Source organism: Bombina bombina, chromosome 3 (assembly GCF_027579735.1).
Source record: "Bombina bombina isolate aBomBom1 chromosome 3, aBomBom1.pri, whole genome shotgun sequence".
Classification (NCBI taxonomy): Eukaryota; Metazoa; Chordata; class Amphibia; order Anura; family Bombinatoridae; genus Bombina; species Bombina bombina.
The window spans coordinates 298,344,704-298,363,000 of record NC_069501.1 but is presented as its reverse complement, the minus strand read 5'-3'; the positions used below and the strand labels follow the sequence as shown (position 1 = coordinate 298,363,000).

Here is an 18,297-nt window from a genome sequence, read left to right as displayed (position 1 = left end):
GAGTTAATATCCCAGAAGTAATGATGACCCGTGGACTGATCACACTACAGAAGAAAGGAATTTATCAGGTAAGCATAAATTATGTTATTATATTTATTAACCCCTAATCTGCCCCCCACAACGTCGCCTCCACCTGCCTACACTTATTAACCCCTAATCTGCCGACCGGACCTGAGCGCTACTATAATAAAGTTATTAACCCCTAATCCGCCTCACTAACCCTATCATAAATAGTATTAACCCCTAATCTGCCCTCCCTAACATCGCCGACACCTAACTTAAATTATTAACCCCTAATCTGCCGACCAAATCTCGCCGCTATTCTAATAAATGTATTAACCCCTAAAGCTAAGTCTAACCCTAATACTAACACCCCCCTAAGTTAAATATAATTTAAATCTAACGAAATTAATTAACTCTTATTAAATAAATTATTCCAATTTAAAGCTAAATACTTACCTGTAAAATAAATCCTAATATAGCTACAATATAAATTATAATTATATTATAGCTATTTTAGGATTTATATTTATTTTACAGGTAACTTTGTATTTATTTTAACCAGGTACAATAGCTATTAAATAGTTAAGAACTATTTAATAGCTAAAATAGTTAAAATAATTACAAATTTACCTGTAAAATAAATCCTAACCTAAGTTACAAATAAACCTAACACTACACTATCAATAAATTAATTAAATACAATTGCTACAAAGAAATACAATTAAATAAACTAGCTAAAGTACAAAAAATAAAAAAGAACTAAGTTACAAAAAATAAAAAATTATTTACAAACATAAGAAAAATATTACAACAATTTTAAACTAATTACACCTACTCTAAGCCCCCTAATAAAATAACAAAGCCCCCCAAAATAAAAAAATGCCCTACCCTATTCTAAAATTACTAAAGTTCAAAGCTCTTTTACCTTACCAGCCCTGAACAGGGCCCTTTGCGGGGCATGCCCCAAGAAGTTCAGCTCTTTTGCCTGTAAAAAAAAACATACAATACCCAAGCCCCCCAACATTACAACCCACCACCCACATACCCCTAATCTAACCCAAACCCCCTTAAATAAACCTAACACTAAGCCCCTGAAGATCATCCTACCTTGTCTTCACCATACCAGGTTCACCGATCGGTCCAGAAGAGCTCCTCCGATGTCCTGATCCAAGCCCAAGCGGGGGGCTGAAGAGGTCCATGATCTGGCTGAAGTCTTCATCCAAGCGGGCCAGAAGAGGTCTTCCATCCGATTGAAGTCTTCAAGCGGCATCCATCCGGAGCGAAGCGGCAGCATCCTGAAGACCTCCACCGCGGAACATCCATCCTGGCCGACGACTGAATGACGAATGACGGTTCCTTTAAATGACGTCATCCAAGATGGCGTCCCTCGAATTCCTATTGGCTGATAGGATTCTATCAGCCAATCGGAATTAAGGTAGGAATATTCTGATTGGCTGATGGAATCAGCCAATCAGAATCAAGTTCAATCCGATTGGCTGATCCGATCAGCCAATCAGATTGAGCTCGCATTCTATTGGCTGTTCCGATCAGCCAATAGAATGCAAGCTCAATCTGATTGGCTGATTGGATCAGCCAATCGGATTGAACTTGATTCTGATTGGCTGATTCCATCAGCCAATCAGAATATTCCTACCTTAATTACGATTGGCTGATAGAATCCTATCAGCCAATCGGAATTCGAGGGACGCCATCTTGGATGACGTCATTTAAAGGAACCGTCATTCGTCGTTCAGTCGTCGGCCAGGATGGATGTTCCGCGGTGGAGGTCTTCAGGATGCTGCCGCTTCGCTCCGGATGGATGCCGCTTGGATGAAGACTTCAATCGGATGGAAGACCTCTTCTGGCCCGCTTGGATGAAGACTTCAGCCGGATCATGGACCTCTTCAGCCCCCCGCTTGGGCTTGGATCAGGACATCGGAGGAGCTCTTCTGGACTGATCAGTGACCCTGGTATGGTGAAGACAAGGTAGGATGATCTTCAGGGGCTTAGTGTTAGGTTTATTTAAGGGGGTTTGGGTTAGATTAGGGGTATGTGGGTGGTGGGTTGTAATGTTGGGGGGGGTATTGTATGTTTTTTTTTACAGGCAAAAGAGCTGAATTTCTTGGGGCATGCCCCGCAAAGGGCCCTGTTCAGGGCTGGTAAGGTAAAAGAGCTTTGAACTTTAGTAATTTAGAATAGGGTAGGGCGTTTTTTTATTTTGGGGGGCTTTGTTATTTTATTAGGGGGCTTAGAGTAGGTGTAATTGTTGTAATATTTTTCTTATGTTTGTAAATATTTTTTTATTTTTTGTAACTTAGTTCTTTTTTATTTTTTGTACTTTAGCTAGTTTATTTAATTGTATTTCTTTGTAGCAATTGTATTTAATTAATTTATTGATAGTGTAGTGTTAGGTTAATTGTAGGTAGTTTATTTAATTAATTTATTGATAGTCTAGTGTTAGGTTTAATTGTAACTTAGGTTAGGATTTCTTTTACAGGTAAATTTGTAATTATTTTAACTATTTAGCTATTAAATAGTTCTTAACTATTTAATAGCTATTGTACCTGGTTAAAATAAATACAAAGTTACCTGTAAAATAAATATAAATCCTAATATAGCTACAATATAAATTATAATTATATTATAGCTATTTTAGGATTTATTTTACAGGTAAGTATTTAGCTTTAAATTGGAATAATTTATTTAATAAGAGTTAATTAATTTCGTTAGATTTAAATTATATTTAACTTAGGGGGGTGTTAGTATTAGGGTTAGATTTAGCTTTAGGGGTTAATACATTTATTAGAATAGCGGCGAGATTCGGTCGGCAGATTAGGGGTTAATAATTGAAGTTAGGTGTCGGCGATGTTAGGGAGGGCAGATTAGGGGTTAATACTATTTATGATAGGGTTAGTGAGGCGGATTAGGGGTTAATAACTTTATTATAGTAGCGCTCAGGTCCGGTCGGCAGATTAGGGGTTAATAAGTGTAGGCAGGTGGAGGCGACGTTGTGGGGGGCAGATTAGGGGTTAATAAATATAATATAGGGGTCGGCGGTGTTAGGGGCAGCAGATTAGGGGTACATAGGGATAATGTAAGTAGCAGCGGTTTACGGAGCGGAAGATTAGGGGTTAATAATAATATGCAGGGGTCAGCGATAGCGGGGGCGGCAGATTAGGGGCTAATAAGTGTAAGGTTAGGGGTGTTTAGACTCGGGGTACATGTTAGAGTGTTAAGTGCAGACGTAGGAAGGGTTACCGCATAGCAAACAATGGGGCTGCGTTAGGAGCTGAACGCGACTTTTTTGCAGGTGTTTGTTTTTTTTTCAGCTCAAACAGCCCCATTGTTTCCTATGGGGGAATCGTGCACGAGCACGTTTTTGAGGCTGGCCGCGTCCGTAAGCAACTCTGGTATCGAGAGTTGAAGCTGCGTTAAAAATGCTCTACGCTCCTTTTTTGGAGCCTAACGCAGCCTTTATGTGGACTCTCGATACCAGAGTTATTTTTATGGTGCGGCCAGAAAAAAGCCGGCGTTAGTTTTTCGGGTCGTTACCGACAAAACTCCGAATCTAGGCCTTTGTCTTTCTGATTATACCTTTATATCTATATCTATCCAAAGAAAAAGGAGACATATTGAAGTCACCGGCTATGACTACTTGACCCTCCATAATCTGGAGGAGTTGAGCTTGGAGAGTATCCCAAAATTGATAATCAATTACATTTGGAGCGTAGAGGTTGCAAATGGTATAAATTGACCCCAGAATTTTTATTTTTAAGATTAAATATCTGCTGTCTGGATCTGTTATAATAAGCAATTTTTCATAAGCTAACTTTTTCCCTAAGAGAATAGCAACGCCTTTCTTTCTATTTAACGAGGGCGTGAAAAGTACCTCCGATACCCAAGAATTTTTTAACTTTATTGATTCCTCTGTATTCAGGTGTGTTTCCTGGAGGAGTGCAATTGTAGTATTTAATTTTTGAAGATGGGAAAGAATTGTCTTCCGCTTAATGTTCCTAGCTAAATTCTATCATAGGATCTAGACATCGCGGAGGGATAGCAGACGACAATAAGAGGGCTAGGGGAAGTTGAGTAGAGGAGAGGAGAACGAGAGAGAGGGAGGAAGGGAAGAAAGAGAAAAAAAAAAAAAAAAAACCCACCAGCAACCAAACCTATAAAAATAATAAAACATTTTTATTTACAACCGAGTTGAGCCACCCACCGTACTATTAATATTTAATCCCATATTCTGCTATTTTTTTCACTGCTTCTTCGGCAGAGTCAAAAAAATAAATTTGCTCCTTATAGAATAGCTTTAGTCTAGCAGGGTATACAACAGTAGCTTGCCAGCCTTCCCTGATCAATCTTCCACATATTGGGGAGAGCTCTCTCCTTTTCCTGGAGGTCTCAATTGAGAAGTCCTGGAAGAGGAGAATTTTATTACCTTCAAACATGATTGGCTGATTTTTGCGATAAAAGTGAAGGTATAACATTTTATCTTGAAAGTTTAAAAACCTTGTTATAATTGGTCTAGGTCTATTTGTGTTGATTGGGTTTTCTGTAGCTCTCCCCAAACGGTGGACTCTTTTGATCAAGATAGGAGCGTGGGATGGAGGAATTTTTAGCAGCGTGGGTAATACTTTAGTTACAATGTTCATAAGGTCTTCTTGTTTAAGAGGGTCAGGGAAACCAATTATTCTAAGATTATTTCTCCTGGATCTATTCTCTAGATCGTCAATCTTGGCTTGTAGTTTCATTATCTCATTTTGATTCCTGTAATCTTACAGAAAATTGCCTAATTTCTGCTGTAAGATATGAGATCTTGCTTAATTTCATTTCTTAATGAATCAAATTTTGGGGAGATAGCTTCTAGAATGCTTGCTACCAAATCTTGACTATCTTGCGGTACATTGATCTTTTGGGCTTTTAATGGAGTGCCTTCATTAGTGTTTTCTGTTGAGGCATCTGACGTGTTCTTGTTCCTGCGTTCCCTGTTCTTGGACGCCATGCCTGGATTGTGTTTAGGAGTGATAAATTTATCCATAAAGTGAAAGGAAAAAACGAATATCGTGTGTGGTTAGGAATCGAGCCCCTTGTTGGGGAGAGTGAATCGTGAAAAAAGTGAAAGAGTTAAAAAAAAAAAAAGAGGAGAAAATAGATAATAGTCTAATTACCAGAACCCCTTGTGAATGTGACAGTGCTCGAGTGACGTGAAAGAAAAAAAAAAAAAAAAAAAAGGGAAACACCTGTGATTGAATTAATGGGGAGACCAGGAAATGGCGATAAGAAAGGGTGGTAAATGAACCAACGCCGAACGATGCACACCCTATTTGATCAGTAGTTTATTCTCTGCCTAAAGTATGGAGAGTGTTCACTCTAAATAAAGCCCATAGATTTAAGAGGTTTTCTTTTTCCTTTCCCTTTCTCCCTCTTTCCCCTTTTTTAAGGCAGTTTGCCTAGCTTATGACCATAATACCCAGTTAGAAAGGTGTGTTACAGTTTTCTTTCTCCTTTTATCCCCTCCCTCTCCTCCCCTCTCTCTCTTCCAAGTTCGCTCTACAGGGGGTTTTAAAACTTTAATTTGTGGGTTTACCACCCTATGGTATACACTCTCTGAACCTAATCTTATCTATAAGATTAGCTCTCTCAGTTTTAACCTTTTTGAAGATATTTAGAGAGTGTGATAATGCATGCCTTTGCATAAACCTGTGTAACTGGAATTGGATTGCTTACAATTTAACCAATAATTGGCCTTTTAGTTGATCTGAGCGTGAGGGGGATGTTTTAATCTACTGATATGTATATTATATGTGAAATCCCTCAGCAATAGCTAAAAAAAAAAAGTAAAATATATATGCTAGCTTAGTCTGAATCTTCCCCCTATCTTGGGGACAAATACAATATTTCTGACTGTCGATTTTCCCCCTTCTGAAGGGGAATTTATCCAGATGATGGTATTACCCCCTGGGGGAACCTATACTGTGACGACAATATGAACTTATTAACAAAAAGTTCTTATTTAGTTAAAGAGATACAAATCAGTTACAGCCCCTCTGCCCTAAACTTTATAAAAGAATATATTATATACAGAAAAAAAGGGTAGACATCTAACCAATTAATCTGTGAGTTGTGCCCTTTGTTTTACATGTAGATCTCTTATGTAGCATACATTCAATTGTTTCTGGTGTAGACCGGTTTAGCAGTGAGCAAGAGTGCTGACAGTTGCGTTATCTTAATAACTAATAGAGGTCTTTCTTTTGACCCAAATAAAATTAAGCTGAGTGTCCAGCACAAGCAAAATGAGAGAAAAAAAAACAAAAAAAAAACAAAGAGCAGAGATAACAGCCAACCGGAGGATAGGAGCACTCAAATAGCTAGAATCAGGCTACTTAGGAGAGAAGGGGTGTACTTAGAGAAATTGCCACAATGTACTTGGAAAAATAAAATACAGGAGATATCAGCACTTAGGTACAGTTCATGCAATCTTGTGAGTTATCTTCTTATTCTCTTTTCCTCGCCCCTCTTATCAGTCTCTATTGTATACGGGTTACCACTGTAGAGTTGTAAATACAGTCAAGTGGAGTCTATCAAGTAATGGGAGGGATTTTCTGTTTTTACACAGTCCTTTTCCTCCTCAGACCCCTATGTGTTTATTAACCAGCTTAAAGTATTCTGCTTTTAGGGACTCTCTTTCCCCGTTAAGCACTTGCTGAGTTTGTGCTTTATATCAGGATGGTGAGAACCATAACCTGACACTCACCCCTCCAGCAAGGTGCCCTCACAGGATTTCAGCCTTTTCTTCCCGGTTAAAAGTATGAAAGGGAGAATGTACCTTTATGCTACTGCTCCAAAGTAGCCTCTGTAGGACTCTGTCTAAGCCTTATGCTCCAAGTTCAGGGATGCTGACCTCTCTGCAGCTGCTTGCCTCCAGCATGTTCTCTTTCTCAGCACTGCGGCCCATGATCATTGGCTCCTCCTCGCAGCATCGGTGGGGAGGCACCGCAACTTCGGATAGGGAGGTCAAGGGTCGGCGTCGCGCTGTGTCGGCACAACCTGTCAGCTCCCCACTCGCATCATCGGTGGGTAGGGAGCGCGATCCGGCAGACAGATAATGTGGACCACTGAAGTGGTAGATATCAAATGGGTCCTGGTTCAGAGTGCTGAGGGTGAGTGTCGGTCAATTAGCAGTAATATCGTCTGCTAGCAGGAACTTTGTCTATCTACCCCACTCACGAAGAAGCAAAAGTGAGGGGGTCCTCCTATTTAGTTCTAAGGACCATAAAGGGAGCCTGATCGGGCAGCCTTCAGATCAGGCTCCGGGTCTGAAAGTTTCTTTCCTCAGCGCTGATGGAGTTGCGCTGTGAGAGGTAACACCGGGTTGTAATTCAGAAAATGGTGGCTACAGCAAACTTCTCCCCCCCCCTTGACAGAGGGAGATCCTGGCGCGAACAACCGCCACAAGGAAAGCTGCAGGGAAGCGATGCCTGCTGCTTGTGCACAGGCTCCTCCTCTTCCTCCCTCAGAAATTCTCAGCCAGCAGAGCATGCCATTTTAAGCAACTTTCTAATTTACTCCTATTAGCAATTTTTCTTCATTCTCTTGCTATCTTTATATAAAAAAGAAGGCATCTAAGCTTTTTTGGGGTTCAGAACTCTGGATAGCACTTTGTATTGGTGGATGAATTTATCCACCAATCAGCAAGGACAACCCAGGTTGTTCAACAATAATGGGCCATCATCTAAACTTACATTCTTGCATTTCAAATAAAGATACCAAGAAAATGAAGAAAATTTGATAATAGGAGTAAATTAGAAAGTTGCTTAAAATGTCATGCTCTATCTGAATCACAAAAGAAAAAAAATGTGGGTTCAGTGTCCCTTTTTTTTGCCATAAAAAAAACACAATGAAAAATAAATACAAATTTATTTTTATACAATATGTTAAAAGAATATGCATCATACAAACATGAGAATGCAATATTAGCCCCTAAGCGGATCTAACATAATCAACCCCATATAGGTATGGGGGGTGATTAGGAGATTAAGGTCTTCTAAATACTTCTCTTCATACTGGCTCCTGCCACCGGGGGCCCATTGGGGGGGTGGCAGTTTAGGGCTTTTTTATGTTTTTTAAAAGACGGTTTAGTTTAGAGAGGGCGTTAGGTGTGTTATATGTATGGTTAGTTTGCATTGAGGGTTGTGGTGGTTTAGGTGTTAATACTATAGTACTTGGTGGGAATGTGATGGTATATGGGTTATTAGGATAGTACTTGCGGTGGGTATGTTGCGGTATAGAGGTTATTAGGATAATACTTGCAGTGGGTATGTGGCGGTATAGGGGTTAATAAGATAGGTACTTGCGTTGGGTATGTGGCTGTATAGGGGTTAATATGATAGATACTTGCGTTGGGTATGTGGCGGTATAGGGGTTAATATGATAGGTACTTGCGGTGGGTATGTGGCAGTATAGAAGTTAATAGGATAGGTACTTGCGTTGGGTATGTGGCGGTAAAGGGGTGAATATTATAGGTACTTGCAGTGGATATGAGGCGGTATAGAGGTTAATAGTTTAGATAGATACTTCTAGTGGGTATATGGCTATGTCAGAAGCTTGGAATATTTTGACAGGCTCGCTTAATATATTGGCGAATCCATTGGAATATTTCTCCTCCTTGTAGCACTTCCGATCATCGGGCCATGGAGAGAGATTTAGATATATATATACAGTATATATATATATATATATATATATATATATATATATATATATATATATATATATATATATATATATATATATGTATATTATCCATACTGATGTGTTTGGTGCCATTTTTACTTAATTTGGTGATGTATTTTGCCTACCGAATCTCAACAATCCACAGACATAGCATAAATGCAGTAAAATTGCTTATTTGGATTGGGAACTTCTATAAATTATTATATATTTAGCTAATGTTTATAAATGTAAGGTTCTTTGCGACATGTTCTTTATACAAACAATTTTTTAACTACCTTTTTATTTTCTTAATGTAATGTTTTCTCTGCATTTCAAGCCTGGATCAGTCATCATTACATATTCCTTTTCCCTTATTGTAAATACATTTTTACTGTGATCACTTTTTTGTAAAGCATATTTATTCCCTTAGTGTTTGTTTTAACTTTTTTCTCTTTATATTTGCCTATTTATCTTTATTTCAGATTACCAGCCCTTGTCCGTGGAGCAACTGTTGATAGATACTGGCCTACAGCCGACGGGCGCTTAGTAGAGTATGATATAAATGAAGTTGTTTACAGTGAAGATTCGCCTTATCAGAATATAAAGATTCTACACTCTAAGCAGTTTGGAAATATTCTTATCCTCAATGGGGATGTTAGTAAGTATTACCATACTCCAATTCATTTATAACTAGATATTTGCACTCAGAGCAGATACCTTGCCATTAATTAGTTTTGTTTTTTGTTTGTTTTAAATTATGTTTGTTAAATATAATTTATTATAATTAATGAAAGCTCTAAATTGTTTAAGTACCCAGTAAATAAAAGAATAAGTTAACAAATAGGGTCTAGTCCTTTTTTAAGCAGCTATATCATTTTGCCTATTGTGCTGCAATCACGTCAACTTCTTGGACTATGGAAAAACTAGATGGACCTTCTGGTTCTCTTTTTAGTTGTCGATGAGCAACCATCTAAGCCTTGGTTTCATGGTGATTTGAAGGACTTACTAAGGTGTTAAATATAACAAAGCTTTACAGGTTTCTTCATGAGCTTCATGTGAAACTACTACATGCCCCAGCGTCCTTCCATCTTCCCATGTTAAACATATAGATTACCTAATTCCTTATAAGAGTATTTTTTTTTTTTGGGGGGGGGGGGGGTTAGTTTTGTTGGCTTCTCCTACACTCACTTTTACAATAGGGGTCTAAGTAGCAGTATTCAAATAATGATAATGTATTCAACATGACATTCTTGCAGTATAATAAACTTAAAGAATAAAGAATGAGTTTATAAAGATTGCATCACATGGTTCACATGCAATGTATGTTTTATTCTAGGCTTTCTAGAAACCCAGTAAAAAAACATCAGTAATATCTAACAAATTAGGGATTCTTAAAAAAAATTAAAAAAAAAAATCAATTGATAGAACAATAAAAAACAATTTTATTGATAGATTCTGAAGAAAATCTGACACTGCAATTAAGCTCTTAAGGGCCAGATTATGAGTGGACTGCAATATTAAGCTTACGCGCACACAATATTTGCGCTCCACTCAGTAATACCATTGCACGTAAATGTGTGCTGCTGTTATAAGTGCAGGGCAATGCGAAAGCCAAGCGCTCACGAGAGAGTGCTTCCATGGGCTCCAGCAGAGCAGCGCAGGAAGCAAATTGGGCAGCAGTAAATAAATATAATTGTATATGCTTATATATATATATATATATATATATATATATTTATTTATGTGTTTATATGAGTATATACACATATTAACCTTTTAATGCAGTTATGCCGTTATATTCCGTCACAACAGCACTGGACTTTAAAGCCGTTATGACGGAATACAACGTCATCGCAAACGGCTGTCGTGAAGCCTACTAGGCTTGCAGAATTTGATCACGGTCTGGAGGGCATTCCTAGCGTCTTAGGGACGCCCCCCAGACCCGATCCCATAATTGAAATCTTGCGATCTTTTGCACGATCGCATGATTTCAATTTGTCTATATCGGAACGCTGTTCTGATGTAGACTTTTTAGCCCGGTCATGAAAGGGTTAACACATATATATATATATATATATATGTATATAAGCATATATATTTATAGTTATAGTGAAAACAGTGTCCCCCATTGACCTCCATGTAAATTCACTTAAGGTGCCGTTTTTTTTTCTAACACCCCACATTCCCTCACTTTAACCCCTTAGAACTGCTATGTGCAGTTTTTAAATAAAAATAAAGATGCTAATATATTTCTCTTATGTTAATGCACTGTCCTCTTTATTTTGGTGCAACTTTTTTATTTTTAACCAGAGGACTGACCTTTTGGTTAATTCCACTTTGTACAAAATGAAACCACAAGCTCGTGGTAGCATTAACCAGCCACTTGTAATGGCTGGTTATTTAACGTGCGCCCGTAAACGGGCAAATTTGCCCCTTTTACGGGCAGACGTTAAGATAGCGCTATATATATATATATATATATATATATATATATATATATATATATATCTCAACTGAAGTGAAGTATTTCTTTCCTAAAATGATGATGTTCCATAGTCCTCCATAACATATGTGATTTATTACCCGCCACTAGGATGAGGTCAAAAACCCATAAAAGAGCTTCAAATCCACCCCCCTCTCTATTCAGTTTGTTCTTGGTCTCTCAGGAGGATAGTTGAGAATAGAGATATTCCAGCTACTTGGAGCTCAGACCAATGTGAGACCCTTATTCCCTGGGACTTATCATTTACAAAGAAGATAGAAGAGAGACTTCACAGCAGCTGAATTATACAGGAACATAGGAATACTCTTGTATGTGCACGATATTTCCTTATAGGAATTCAGCCATAACTACCCTCAGGCGTCGCAGGGACTTGTCTTTAGCCTCCCCCTGGGAGACACAGGTATTTCCTACAGATATCCTCTGCAGTACCCGTAACTGCACTGGATGGTCTCTCTACTGGATTCAGCGGCAAAGGGCCTCTGTCCTGCTAGACATCTTGCTGGTAAGCTCAGTGGTGGGTTGCTTCTCACATGCAAGTGACTTCTCAGCAATCACATAGCCCACAGGCTATAAGATAATACTCCAAATAGTATATCATAGCCAGGGGACTAAACACAGCTACACTCAGTCATTTGGGCTATTTAAGGGTTAATACACCTTTCTTATGCCTAATATATGGGGTTGTGGTCTCTCCTTAAAACTCTGGGACATCATCATAAGTATGTGCGTGCTTTCTCTTGAAAACCCTTCCCTGCTGGTTCACAGGGTTTCAATGCGCTCCCGATGTTCTGTCAAAAACTCCAAGTCGTCGAAATCTCCAATTACATCACTTCCTGTGACTCTCCCATTTTCACTATTTGTTTTTGCCTCTGTCTGGGGGGTTAGGGGTTGCCCCGCCGGTCCTCTAGCATCCACCCCAAGTGAACCTTGGGGAATAAGGTTTACCCTCCTTGAACCCCCCAGGTGAATCCAAAAATAGATAGTGAAGATAGGCGCTAATGCCGAATTAAAGTGCGCATCTGATTGGCCCGTGTCTCTGTGAGGGACAGGATGCACAACCAATCAGATGAATGTAATTGGAGATGATGGGTGTAATTGGAGATTTCGACTAGACACTGGTAATAAAAGGGAACGTCACAAGTAACAAGCCTCTGGGGAATAGTGTTATGTACCATTTTACACATGCTGGGTAAGTTTGATGGTGCAGTACTTTTTTGTGCGTGTTTTCTCAACCATATTTCTCAGCGCTATATTGCCCTTAATATATTCGCTATATTCATCCGCCCATATTTCTCAGCGCTCAAATCAGGATTTGAGATGTAGGCTAGAAATACCACTGCTAGATTGATGTGTTTATGTAGCTCTCTTCAGCCTCCCTCGATTATAGCTCCAACATATTCATATTGTTTGTTGCCTCAGCCTGAAAGGACTGCGGCAGTAGCTGTAGATCAATTAAATTTAAAGGGATAGGAAACCCAAAAACTTTTCAAATCATTTTTAAAATTTCATTATATATATTAAATATTTCAAATAAGTACCTGTTAAACGTTTTCACTCATTCTCTAGTTATTCCTCTTTTAAAATCTTTATTTCCCCAAATTCATTTTATTCTCATTATGTGGGCCCTATAATGATGTTCTACCTAGGTAGAATCATCATGGCCACCCGCATGCGCATATAATTATTGTAAAATAAACGCATGCACATCTTGGCCCCTCAGACCTAGCTAATGCAGCGTGTCACTATACTGACACGGAAAGCAGGGTGGACTCATGATAGTGACGTCGATGTTGGTGGGAGTGGCGCACCAGAGCGCTGAAGAGTCACGGAGCAAAAGCATGGGAAATCATCTGTTAGTTTGCTCGAGGTAAGTATAATAAGAACCCCTAGGCTAACAAGCAATTTGATTTGATCTTAGTAAAAGGAAAGTAATCCCTAGACTAACGAGCATTTTTTTAACCCCTAGAAAAATTAGCATGTTGGGTTTTTTTCTTATGATAAAGTAGACAACCCACAGCAATTATTTTTAACCCCTAGACTAACAAGCAAGTTTTTTTGTTCTTACAACATAATAATTGGAGGAGATGCAAAGATTAAAAGCAACAGCAACTTCGGATGTGACTAAAGTGAATTATTAACATCGGAAGTTGCTGTTGCTTTTAATATTTGCATCACCTGCGATTAATCTGTTGTGAGAGCAAAACAACTTGCTTGTTAGCCTAGGGGTTAAAAATAATTGCTGGTTAGTCACTCTGTGATGTCTGCCTTATAAGAAAAAAAAATGCTTGTTTTTCTAGGGGTTAAAAAAAATGCTCGTTAGTCTAGGAGTTGACTTACTTTTACTAAAATCAAATTAACTTGCTTGTTAGCCTAGGGGTTCTTATTATACTTGCCTTGAGCAAATAAAGTAGTGATGCACCGAAATGGAAATTCTGGACCGAAACTGAACCTGAAAATCCAGGATGCACTTGGCCGAAAACCGAAACTGATACCGAAAATGTATTTTTTCAAATTATTTTTTTTTAGTTTGTTTTTTTTGCATAATTAAAGCCAATAAAAAAATCCCACACTTTTATTGAAAGTAACACACTGAAATTGGACAAAAATATCTTAAAACAATAATTTGCTACACAATAATTTTACCAAGAAAAAAAAAAAAACAGGCAAACAATAATGCCATTTTCGGCCGAAATGTTTCTGCGACCAAAATTTTGGTGCATCCCTACTTAAAACAATTATAAATATCAATATACTGTATTATTCTTCATTTAGTTCTATGTAACAGAATCATATTTAACAGGTTTTTTTTTACTAATTATCCAAATAAAGTATAATCCTAGAGAACTCATTATATGCAGAACAGAAAGTCAAGTAATAAACTTAAACAGCAGCTCTAGGCTAGCATCAAATTTGAAACATGCTACACAATAATTTTACCGAAAATAACAGGCTAAAAAAACGAAAACCGAAATAGCCAAAAATGCAATTTTCGGCCGAAACTTTCTGCGGCCGAAATTTCGGTGCATCCCTAAAATAAAGTATAAGCACCTGTATTATGTGGAAACTATTGACATTGTCAACCGGTCTGCACATGCAAGGTTTCAATAAAGAGCGTCCTATTAATATTTAAATTAAATTGGTGGAAACACTTGCCTATTGGATGGAGATGATTAATTAATCTTGCGTAAACTCTGCCTATTTTTATTTAAATTAAAGATATTAAAAGCTACTTTTCAGGAAAAAAGTAAGTTGATTTTATTGCATACATATCTATAATTATAATGATGTATTTTTGTTTTGGTAATATTTGGCAAAGATTTATAACCCTTTAAAGTGCACGGGTTGGGAGTGACACTTGCACTATTAATATATATATATATATATGGCTCTCACATTTTTGTAAATATTTTATTATATCTTTTCATGTGACAACACTGAAGAAGTGTAAATTTGCTGTCCCCTCAAAATAACTCAACACACAGCCATTAATGTCTAAACCGTTGGCAAAAAAAGTGAGTACACCCCAAAGTGGAAATGTCCAAATTGGGCCCAATTAGCCATTTTCCCTCCCCAGTGTCATGTGACTTGTTAGTGTTACAAGGTATCAGGTGTGAATGGGGAGCAGATGTGTTAAATTTGGTGTGATCGCTCTCACACTCTCTCATACTGGTCACTGGAAGTTCAACATGGCACCTCATGGCAAAGAACTCTCTGAGGATCTGAAAAAAGAATTGTTGCTGTACATAAAGATGGCCTAGGCTATAAGAAGATTGCCAAGACCCTGAAACTAAGCTGCAGCACGGTGGGCAAGACCATACAGCGATTTCACAGGACAGGTTCCACTCAGAACAGGCCTCGCCATGGTCAACCAAAGAAGTTAAGTGCACGTGCTCAGCGTCATATCCAGATGTTGTCTTTGGGAAATAGACGTATGAGTTCTGCCAGCATTGCTGCAGGGGTTAAATGGGTGGGGGGTCAGCCTGTCGGTGCTTAGACCATACGCCGCACACTGCATCAAATTGGTCTGCATGGCTGTCGTCTCCCAGAAGGAAGCCTCTTCTAAAGATGATGCACACAATTTGCTGAAGACAAGCAGACTAAGGACATGGATTACTGGAACCATGTCCTGTCGTCCGATGAGACCAAGATAAACTTATTTGGTTCAGATGGTGTCAAGCTTGTGTGGCGGAGACAAGGTGAGGAGTACAAAGACAAGTGTGTCTTGCCTACAGTCAAGCATGGTGGTGGGAGTGTCATGGTCTGGGCCTGCATTAGTGCTGCCGGCACTGGGGAGCTACAGTTCATTGAGGGAACCATGAATGCCAACATGTACTGTGACATACTGAAGCAGAGCATGATCCCCTCCCTTCGGAGACTGGGCTGCAGGGCAGTATTCCAACATAATGACCCCAAACGCACATTCAAGACGACCACTGCCTTGCTAAAGAAGCTGAGGGTAAAGGTGATGGACTGGCCAAGCATGTCTCAAGACCTAAACCCTTTTGAGCATCTGTAGCGCATCCTCAAACGGAAGGTGGGGGAGCACAAGGTCTCTAACATCCACCAGCTCTGTGATGTCGTCATGGAGGAGTGGAAGAGGACTCCAGTGACAACCTGTGAAGCTCCGGTGAGCTCAATGTCCAAGAGGGTTAAGGCAGTGCTGGAAAATAATGGTGGCCACACAAAATATTGACACTTTGGGCCCAATTTGGACATTTCCACTTAGGGGACATTTATGGCTGTGTATTGAGTTATTTTGAGGGGACAGCAAATTTACACTGTTATACAGGCTGTACACTCGTTACTTTACATTGTAGCAAAGTGTCATTTCTTCAGTGTTGTCACATGAAAATATATAATAAAATATTTACAAAAATTTGTGAGATACTCACACGAACTTAGGGGATTCCAATATGCCACTCTGGCTCTGGGACTGTTTGAGTACAGAAGAGACCTCAGTTACAATCTGACAATGTTTTCTGACCATTACACATTATAATCAGCTTGCTATATCTGTAATAATGCGCTCTGACTGTATTTAATCAGTCCTATAGCTGTTATTTATGTATTTTTAGTACTCATCTTAGCATGTATTATAATTGTCCTCTCAGTTAACTCTTTATGAAAGCCAATACAGGATGTTCCTCTGTAAATGGTCTGCCACAGCCTGCCTGTATTATCTTTTCTCCTATGATTCCATTTACTACTATTTTGGGTCAGGATTAAGTCTTACACATCCCTATAACTAATTCAGGGGTATGTAAATATACAGACAGTAAAAGGTTTCTTTTATGCATAGTAGTGTCCTATATATTCCTTTATGCTTAAAGGGACAGTCTACACCAGAATATTTATTGTTTTAAAAGATAGATAATCCCTTTATTACCCATTCCCTAGATTTGCATAACCAACACAGTTATATTAATACACGTTATACCTCTGTGATTATCTTGGATCTATGCCTCTGCAAACTGCCCCTTATTTCAGTTTTGACAGACTTGCATTTTAGCCAATCAGTGCAGGCTCCTAGGAACTCCATGTGCGTACGCACAGTGTTATCTATATGAAACACATGATCTAACACCTTCTAGTTATAAGAGAAAGATGAGATCTAAGTGCAGATTAAAACAAATTTTAATAAAGATACCCCATACACGTATACAGGCTACTCACAGGATATAATAAAAAAAACAGGCACATCATAAATAGAGATGAGTCGTGGTACAAATTCAGGCATAAAAATACATGCAGTATGCAGGAACGCTGTCAGTTGCAGTATGTCTCAGCTGGGTAACTCTTAGACAAATGCACAATATGCAAGCTGGCTACAGCAAGTGAATCACAATTGATAATGAAACACAAAGCCTAGCCGTAGGGCACTGCAATAATAAGTGCACAACCCTCAGCCGTTTTGACAACATTTATACTCCTCAAGTAGTCAGTGCCTCACAGGGTGAAAAGAAAAGAGTCTCTAATGGTGAAAAACTGTCAAAATGCCCTGAGCTAAGAGGCGGCCTTCAAGGGCTTAGAAATTAGCTTATGAACCTCCTAGATTTAGCTTTCAACTAAGAATACCAAGAGAACAAAGCAAAATTGGTGATAGAAGTAAATTATAAAATTGTTTAAAATCGCATGCCCTATCTGAATAATGAAAGCTTGTTTTGGACTAGACTGTCCCTTTAAGATTTGCATAGGCAGATACTGTACAGTGAGACAAATAGAGTACTCAGATGACCCAAAGATAAGAGTCCCTGGTTCCATCCTGGGCAAGAGTGTGACACATTGATAGATATAAAGTGCATGTTTAACCATTTATGGTCTTCTAAAATCTTAACAATTTAAAATACATGTAAGTGTGTTTCTATGCCATACGATACAGTATGTATCTAATGACTACTCCTGTACAGTGGTGTATACAGGGTATATTGTACCGGAATAATATATCCAAAATTTTTGGATTCAATCTCTTAAAGTGAAGGTAAACTTTGATGAATGAAAGCCCTGGCTTTTAAAAATACTATTAAAAACAGGAGCACTTTCATTTATCAAAGTTTAGAATGCAGCTGTTTTGTTTAAAAACGTACCTTTGTTTTGTTCACAGCCAGAGCAGCTTCCCCCACCCGGAGATCCTCTCTTCAAACGTCATCAATAACTTATCCGGCTTCCTCCAATCACAGCTTTCCCTTCAGGGGAGTCATTGCCTGAGGCCATGCCCTGATTGGAGGAAGCCGGATTAGTCATTGATGACGTGTGAAGAGAGGATCTCCGGGTGAGGGAAGCTGCTCTGGCTGTGAAAAGAACAAAGGTAAGTTTTTAAACAAAACGTCTGCTTTCTAAACTTTGATAAATGAAAGTGCCCCTGTTTTTAATAGTATTTTTTTAAAAACCGGGCTTTCATTAATCAAAGTTTACCTTCACTTTAAGGCTCTTCTATTTCTTATAAAGCGCCTTCACTCTCTATTAGATAGAAGTCATAGGGCCAGATTACGAGTGGAGCGCTAACAGTTACGCTCAAGTAATAAGGGTTTTATCACAGGTGTTTGCTCTCTTCATGTTTACCACATATATTACAAGTT

General features: G+C 38.6%; 1 protein-coding gene across 1 annotated transcript in view; it reads left to right on the top strand.

Moving 5' to 3' along the window:
* The window catches only part of SMS (spermine synthase), a 417,092-nt gene that overhangs the window by 215,119 nt on the left and 183,676 nt on the right, over positions 1–18,297 (top strand). The window contains exon 5 of the mRNA XM_053706374.1: positions 9,201–9,376. Within this exon, the coding sequence (XP_053562349.1) occupies positions 9,201–9,376 (176 nt within the window). The remainder of the gene's footprint in view (positions 1–9,200; positions 9,377–18,297) is intronic.